Raw genomic sequence first — 8294 nt, forward strand, 5'->3', positions numbered from 1 at the left:
TCATGTCTTCACATGATTGGATGGGGTCCACCCACATTAGGGAGGGCAATCTGCTTTACTCAGTCTACAGATTCAAGTGTTAGTCACATCCGGAAACACCCTGACATTCCCAGAATAATATTTGACCGAATGCCTGGATACATGACCCATTCAAGTTGACACAAAAAATTAAGCATCATATCTACTGAATCAGAATATGTGTTTTAATATATTATATATACATATGTATACAAGTAATACACAGAGTATGAGAAACACTGCACTGCAATAACAATTCTCAAAATTTTTGGTTCTATTGACCCTTTTCACATTCTTAAAAATTACTGAGCATCCCAAAGTATTTCTGTTTGTATAGGCTATATCTACCAATATTTCTTGTATTAGAAATGAAAACTTTCAAAATATTTATTAATTAGTTTAAATAACAATAATAAACCCATTATACATTAACATAAATAACATTTTCATGAAAAATAACCATATATTTTAAAGACAAAAAGTTATGACGATAACATTATTATACAATTTTCCAAATCTCTTTTTTTGCATTACGCAGGCCTCTCACTGTTGTGGCCTCTCCCGTTGCGGAGCACAGGCTCCGGACACACAGGCTCAGCGGCCATGGCTCACGGGCCCAGCTGCTCCGCGGCATGTGGGATCTTCCCGGACCGAGGCACGAACCCGTGTCCCCTGCATCAGCAGGTGGACTCTCAACCACTGCGCCACCAGGGAAGCCCTCCAAGTCTCTTTAATGTCTGGTTTAATATAACACAGGTGGATACTCACTTCTTTCTGAATTTAACATGTGGCAATATTGTATGTCATATAGACTCTGGAAAATTCCTCTCTACTCTCGTAAGATAAAGGGTGAAAAAGGCAAATAATATCTTAATATTATTGTAAAAATAATTCTAATTTTGAATACTCCCTGAAAATGTCTTAGGGGCCTCCAGAGGTCTCAGGACCACACTTTGAGACTGCTATTCTAGAGAAAATCTGAAGAATCTATATAATTCCTTCCAAAACAGTCAGCCTCATACCTCACTAATTCTACTGACATTTGGGGTAATTACAGCACTTTCTGGAGGAAGTCATCCCTTTTTTTCCACCAGTAAATTATGCAGTACTGCCAGTAGTTTCAAAGACCAATGATTAGAATGCCAGTTTTGAAATTTACTAACTTCCCACTCTAAACTAAGTTTTCTCAACCTCAGCACTCCTGATACCTTGAGTGGAATACTTTGCTATAGTGGGCTGTCTTATGCATTGTAGGAGTTTTCACAGCGTCTTTGGCCTCTACCCATGAGGTGCTACCACATCTTCCCTATCGTGACAACCATAAATGTCTCCAGACATCACCAAACTCTAAGGCAAATGTCTCCAGACATCACCATCCCCTCGAAGGCAAAATTATGTCTAACTGAGAAGCAATGCTATAGACTAAGGGAGACAATGAGAGTGGCGAGGGTAGGAGACAAGGTTTCCGGCTCTGATTTCATCTTTTGTGTGGATTGTGGTACATTTAACAGGAACTGGAAATAAAGGGGGAGAAAAGTTTTGAGAGGAAGACAATGAATTCAAGTTTTCAGTGTTGATTTTGAAATATCCAAGGGCTCTCTGCATGATTAGAACACGGGGTGTTATCAGAGGAACTGCTACCAAAAGACTAGAAACAGAGGTTCTCCAGAGTCACACTATAACTGAGAATGAGAGAATGTCATCTAATTGGATATCAAAAAGAAATTCTTTTCATTTTTTTAATTATGTTCCAAGCATCTCATAAGACCTCTTATAAATAGCTGTTATTCTACCTAGTATGACCCTTTTACTGGTGAGAAACTGTACACTGAGAGAAGTTGAGTAACTGTTCAAAGTAAAAAACTCTTAAATGGATAAGTTTGGTTACACTCTAGAGTCTAAGGGCTTTCTACTACCCCTTTCTCTCTCTCTGTCTCTCTCTTCTTTCTTTCATTCATCAAATATAAGTGGCTACCATGTTCCAGGAGATATGTATGGTGCCGCTATACATTAGAGTAAAGAAGAGATAGTACAGACTTTGTCCCTTATGGAGCTTTCAATCTAATAGCAAAATAGAAAATTAAACAAGGAATAACAATGTGTTAACTGCTATGATCGAGAAATCACAGGGCCACAGGGTCCCATGGCAAGACCATTTATCCCAGTCTCCAAAGGGCAAGTCAGAAAAAGCTCCCTACAGGAAGTGACACTTAAGCTAAGATCTCACTGATGAGTAAGAATTAGAAAAAGACAAGGGGAAAGAATGTTCTACTCTGAGGGAATACTATGTGTGAAGGATGCGTCTCTCAATTTTTTGCTGTTTTTAAGTCTAAATTCTTTTATTTTCTTTACTCTTTTATCCCAATGTCATTTATATCAGTTTGTTAATATATAATTTTATTAAACCACATCATAAATATGTGGTTATATTTTTTGAAAGTACCTTTCTCTGAATTTTAATTAAATTGTACCAGGAAAGGCAGTCTGGCATGGTGAAGCTTTGAAGCCTAGATTTCAAGAGTAAGACATTCAACAAAGCATTTCCCGGCGGGTCACGCTCTCGCTAGCTCTCTTTCTGCCGCCATCTTGGTTCCGCGTTCCCCCGCACAAAATGCCCGGTGAAGCCACAGAAACCGTCCCTGCTACAGAGCAGGAGTTGCCACAGCCCCAGGCTGAGACAGGGTCTGGAACAGAATCTGATAGTGATGAATCAGTACCAGAGCTTGAGGAACAGGATTCTACACAGGCAACCACACAACAAGCCCAGCTGGCAGCGGCAGCTGAAATCGATGAAGAACCAGTCAGTAAAGCAAAACAGAGCGGGAGTGAAAAGAAGGCATGGAAGGCTATGTCCGAACTGGGTCTTCGACAGGTTACAGGGGTTACTAGAGTCACTATCCGGAAATCTAAGAATATCCTTTTTGTCATCACAAAACCAGATGCATACAAGAGCCCAGCTTCAGATACCTACATAGTTTTTGGGGAAGCCAAGATCGAGGATTTATCTCAGCAAGCACAGTTAGCAGCTGCTGAGAAATTCAAAGTTCAGGGTGAAGCTGTCTCAAACATTCAAGAAAACACACAGACTCCAACTGTACAAGAGGAGAGTGAAGAGGAAGAGGTTGATGAAACAGGTGTGGAAGTTAAGGACATAGATTGGTCATGTCACAAACAGATGTGTCGAGAGCAAAGGCAGTCCGAGCCCTGAAGAACAACAGTAATGATATTGTAAATGCTATTATGGAATTAACAATGTAACCATCTTGAAAAGAGGACCTTTTTTTGGTGTTTCAAAAGAGTAACTGCAGCTGGGTTTGAAATTTGTACTGTTTCTATCATTAATAAAGTTATGGCTTCTTGTTGGATAAAAAAAAAAACAAAGCATTTCCCTCCCAAATTTTCATTTTCTTCACTTGTAAAATGGCAATGGGCTATTGTAAAGACCATAAAACATAATATATATGGAGATGCTTGTGCAGATGTAGGCTTTCCATAATAACTGGACTATTATTCTGCCGGGTCAAAGGATCAGCACGAGTAAAAGTCATGAAATGTGAACACAAAAGGCATGTTCAAGAAAGCAAATAATCCGTATTAGCTGGAGCCTTGAAATCTAATGCAAGAGGAAACCGAAAACTACATTTAAGCAGTATGGTTGTGGGTCTTAAATACTAGAGGTAAGAGCTTACTGAACTTAATAGACAGGTCTCCCGATGTAGGTTATGAGTCTTTACTAACGACACCAGAGCAAGAGCCAGTATTCTCTGGGGAACTCTATAGCATCTGGTAATATCTATAAAGCTTCTATAAATAACAACTGATTATACGCTGCTGTTTTCACAACTGATTCGGGAGCAGTGTAAATATTTCTTCAGTTTCCAAGTATTCCTGATTTGAAGTTGGGCTCCAGAAAGCTGTTTAACAGATGCAGTAACATTTTTAAGGTATACAAAAAGAAATATAAATGTTAGGCTAAATTTAGAACTATCTTAAAATTTTCCGGACTATGAGATGTAGCAGTCCAGCCATGCAGCTTGTGTATGCAAGGGGTGGGAAAGTGAGATAGTCACAACAACAAGGGTCTCGGGGACCAAGCACATGACCTTGGCAAAGCTGTGCTGAGTGACACAGGACTCTGAGGTGAACGCAGTGATGACCTTGAGAAAGCAACTGTGCTATTGAGTGTTCTGGTCTCAGACACAGCCAGAGGATCCTGCTGAGAAGACCTTTGGAAAAAATGTACAGTTCAGAGGGAGACATTGCCAAGATTCTGAGGCAGTTCTGAGAGGTCTTCTTGAGGAAACCAGAAAGGCATCTAGTGTTATATAAAGAGCCTGGGTCCAGGAAGCAGAATACTTGGCTCTGAGGCCCAGCTAGTAACTATTCGCTGAATCTTCTACAAGATACTTTACCACCCTGAGACTCATTTTCATCATCTGAAAAATGGAATAAAGTTAGAGACTTATTCATAAGGTTGTTGTGAGAAAGAAATAATATTGCATCTTAAAAGACTTCTATGGAATTTAAGGTATTATACAAAATGTAATACATAAAACATAAGTGGCAGACCAGAGAAGTCAATAAAAAAAACTATTAAAAACTGGAAATTTTGTTTTAATTTTGTTTTAATTTTGTTTTAATTTTTTAACTATATATATGTTTGTGGGGTTTGGAGCACATTGGTTTTCTAGGCTCTAAGGTACCCAGATTTTATCTTGAACTCCTATAGTCCCTTTCCACTAAAATTAAAAGAAAATTCCTATTTGAAAAGCAAGATAAATCTCAACTAAAGACATCATTTAATAATTAAGAAAAGAGGACATGAATCGATGGCATCGCACAAGAGATTGAACCAAACACAGGGTTAGAAATGCCCAATGTATAGTTCTTGCACAAATTGAGACAGTATTTAGGATTCTCTTCCTGATGAGACAAGGGAAGAGCCTAGAGTTCAAAACGTATTTAAAATTAACATTAGAAGCCTTTCTATTCCAGGGACAGACATTCACTGCTGTACCTTCTTCACTGTGAAATGAGTTTCTGGGACAGTCAGAACATGGAGACATAATGCTTTCCGTCTAGAAGCTAAATGTCTGGAAGCGGATCTTCTGAGACAAATGGAATGAGACATTTATTAAATTTTTGCATACATTGTCAAACTGCTCACTAGAGAGGTTTCACTATTTTTAATGCTCATTAGCACTCCTAAAAAATGTCCATTTTCCCACTGCCTTGGGGAAACCTGGGTACTTGCCAACATGTGATATTCAAAAACTTTCTTTAGAGTTTAAAAATCTACTAGAGTATAAACTGTATCTTACTATTAAATTTTATATTTCTTTGAACATAGATAACTGAAATTTTGGTCCTAAGAATTTTACTCAATGATCTAAATAAAATTATTTGATCAGTGGACTTTCACATTCTTCATTTATAAGATATTTACACATATTCTCACCCCCTTGCAAATGATGTGAACGTGTCTGTTTTCCTGAATCCTAAGTATTATATTTTCCAACCCTCACCTCAAATCTTAAAAAGAGACACTTAAAAGAAAAAAAAATAGTTTACTTCTTTTCATTAGTAGGTATTTGAATAAAATTTGGATAAATCTTTCTAAATTAACTTACAATAAATAAAAAGGGTGAGACTCAGACTCTCTGCAGAATGAATTAATGTCTGGGGAAGATAGGGTGAAGATAAAGATAGATGGGAAGTTCAAGTGGGATTTAAAAGCCAGAACTCTTTTTAAACCAAGATACAGATCATATAATAATGCAAGAAGTGGAATTAAGGAAATGCAAAAGTAGAATTAGGAAAAAATAAATAAAACTGACCATATACAACTCATTCCATGCCCCCAATGACCAGTAAAAGAAAGTTACCATATCTCAGTGCTCGATTCCAGGAACGTTCCTCTTTTCAGGAGCTGATGCCATGCCACTTTGCACTGGGCTTAACCCTTGATTTCATTTCCATCTGGTGGCCTCCCTTCAGCCCTTTGGACTTGGCATGGGTACTTGGATTCCTTGGCTTTGAACTTTGTTGAATGCTGAAGACTTTAACTCATACTCACCTTTCCAGTGCATTGCTCTTGGATCCCTTGGGTAATATCCTTTGGGCCATAACCTTTCCCTTATTTCAGACCACAAAGTTTGTGTGTAGCATGTACACTGGGGTGCTGCAAGTCTGAGTAAAAGAGGTAATGATGGGTAAATGTAGGGGGCTTGTACATGGAAAAGATTATCTGAGCTTTGCATCTCTTCTTCAGTAGTACTTGGACATATAAATACTCTTAATAGTAATAATTATCTGTCATAGTTCCCGAGCATGACCCTATGTTTTCATTACATGCTATTCAGAATGCAACGGCCTTCAACCACCTATTTACTCCACCAGATCCTTCTAGATTATAGCTTGAATACTACCTCCTTTATGAAGCCTTCCTGATTTGCCCAGGCTGTTAGTTCTGTTCTTTGTCTTCCTATAGTTGTTTGAAGAAATGAATAGTAAGTACCATGTTGTTTTGTAATGTTTCTGGATAAATATGCGTCTCCACAGCAGTACTATGGATTTCCTCTGTTTCACCAAACCTAGCAAACTTCCCTGCATATAGTAAGTGCTAAGTAAACTCTTCCTAAATAAAAATTTAGTGATGCCAGTGAGGAAAGCAAAACAAAAGCTATCACCTTCATTCCATAGAACAGAGGAAGTGATTGAAGTGTAAGAGACAAAGAGGACTGTCCAAGGTCACCAAGCTAGGCAATATCAAATCTGGGACTCAAGTTCAAATTCTTTGAAACTAATCATGAGATAGTTTTCCCTTCAAAATATCATCTTCTAATCAAAATGAGGTAATAGAATACTTAAACACGATAGTCGTAAAGAACCAGTGACCCAAAGCTTAGCAGCAGTGCATGAAGAGTTCTGAATTTCTAATCCCAGAGCAAAAGTTTTAAGATTAAAATTTTTCTTGCTTTTAATTAGATCAGAGGAAATATTATATACTCCCTGAGCTTATGCTAAGGGGTGGGGTAGTAAACACTCAGTTTAAAAAACTCGGGACTTGCAACTTCAAAGAAGTTCCAGACTGGTGAAAAGTTTCACAGAGTAGGAAACATTTTTTTAAGTTGCGCAAGTCAGTTGTTACGTATTTATGATCGTGTTCAATTTATAGAATACTTTATGTGTATTTTAAGTGGAAATTCCTTAGGGCAGCTGTGCAAAGTAGGTTGATAGAATATTTTTCCCACTTCTCAAATGATAAAAGTAAAATACGGAGGTTATAAGCAACTTAGGGGCAGAGTCTTCGATCTTCAGACCTTTCCTTAGGTCACTGAACTGAATAATGAGACAAAGAGCTGTTTTATGGCTACACCTCCTCTTCAATCCAGACTGCTCAGCAGACCCTTGCTCTGTGCAATGGAGTGTATTTATTCAGAGGTATCTGTGGAATGTCCAGAGCAGAGCTGGTGGTCTCACAGTGTGCCTTTGAAGAACAGCAGATTTCCAGCTTTCAAAAAGCATCCTTACTTTGAGGTTAAAGCTCCCTCATTATTCTCACGACTACTTCTGTCCACTCCCTGACTCCCTCCTCTTAAATTCTCTTTCTCAGTGAACCCATACCCACCAGTTGCCAACTTAGGTACTGTCTTAGACTAGTTTTCCCATCCCACATCAAACATTACATCAAGCCTATTGCTTCTTGGCGCTCTGCCTCTTGCAGCCATCCTTTCTCCCTTCCTCACTGTGACTTGGGTCAGGTCAGGTCATAATACATCTATTAGACCTCCCTCCATCCATTCTTGCCCATTCCAATCCTGTGTTACACACAGTCCAGCCAGACTGTTCTTCCAAAACAGAAATTAGACTGTGGCTTTTTCAGTGCTTTAAACCTTTTCTGCTCTTTTTGGCTGACCTTTGGCTCCTCTCCTCACCTCTTCGCCCTCTTTCCTTTCACTCCTTCTTAAGGATTAAGTTTCAAACTCCTTAATATGGCTTGGGAGGCTTTCATGATTTGTCCGTGTCTTACCACCCTCATCTCTCCTTACCCTTTTTTTGTATTCTATGCTCCATCCAAACTGAGCCACTTCCAGTCCCATGAAGGCACCTTGCTACTCTTCCACCCTGTTCTGTGGCCAAGGTACATGCGACTTCCTCCAGCTGGAGCATCTTTTCACCCTATCCTCCACTTTATCGCTTCTCCTTGCACACTCAGCCTGCATGGCTCGCACTTGTGCTTCTGACATCAGCCGATATTCCAGTCCCTTCAGGAA

General features: G+C 38.9%; 1 protein-coding gene across 1 annotated transcript; it reads left to right on the forward strand.

Annotated features, from left to right (window-relative positions):
- The first annotated feature begins 2568 nt into the window (after window positions 1–2568).
- Window positions 2569–3384, forward strand: LOC113621735 (nascent polypeptide-associated complex subunit alpha-like). The gene has a single exon (XM_027108906.1). It carries the CDS (start codon window positions 2630–2632, stop codon window positions 3224–3226), a length of 597 nt encoding a protein of 198 aa, XP_026964707.1. The 5' UTR covers window positions 2569–2629; the 3' UTR covers window positions 3227–3384.
- The last annotated feature ends 4910 nt before the right edge of the window (window positions 3385–8294 follow it).

The sequence above is a fragment of the Aethalodelphis obliquidens genome, unplaced genomic scaffold, assembly GCF_003676395.1.
Source record: "Aethalodelphis obliquidens isolate GAN/ISIS:26980383/991018 unplaced genomic scaffold, ASM367639v1 scaffold1, whole genome shotgun sequence".
Taxonomy (NCBI): domain Eukaryota; kingdom Metazoa; phylum Chordata; class Mammalia; order Artiodactyla; family Delphinidae; genus Aethalodelphis; species Aethalodelphis obliquidens.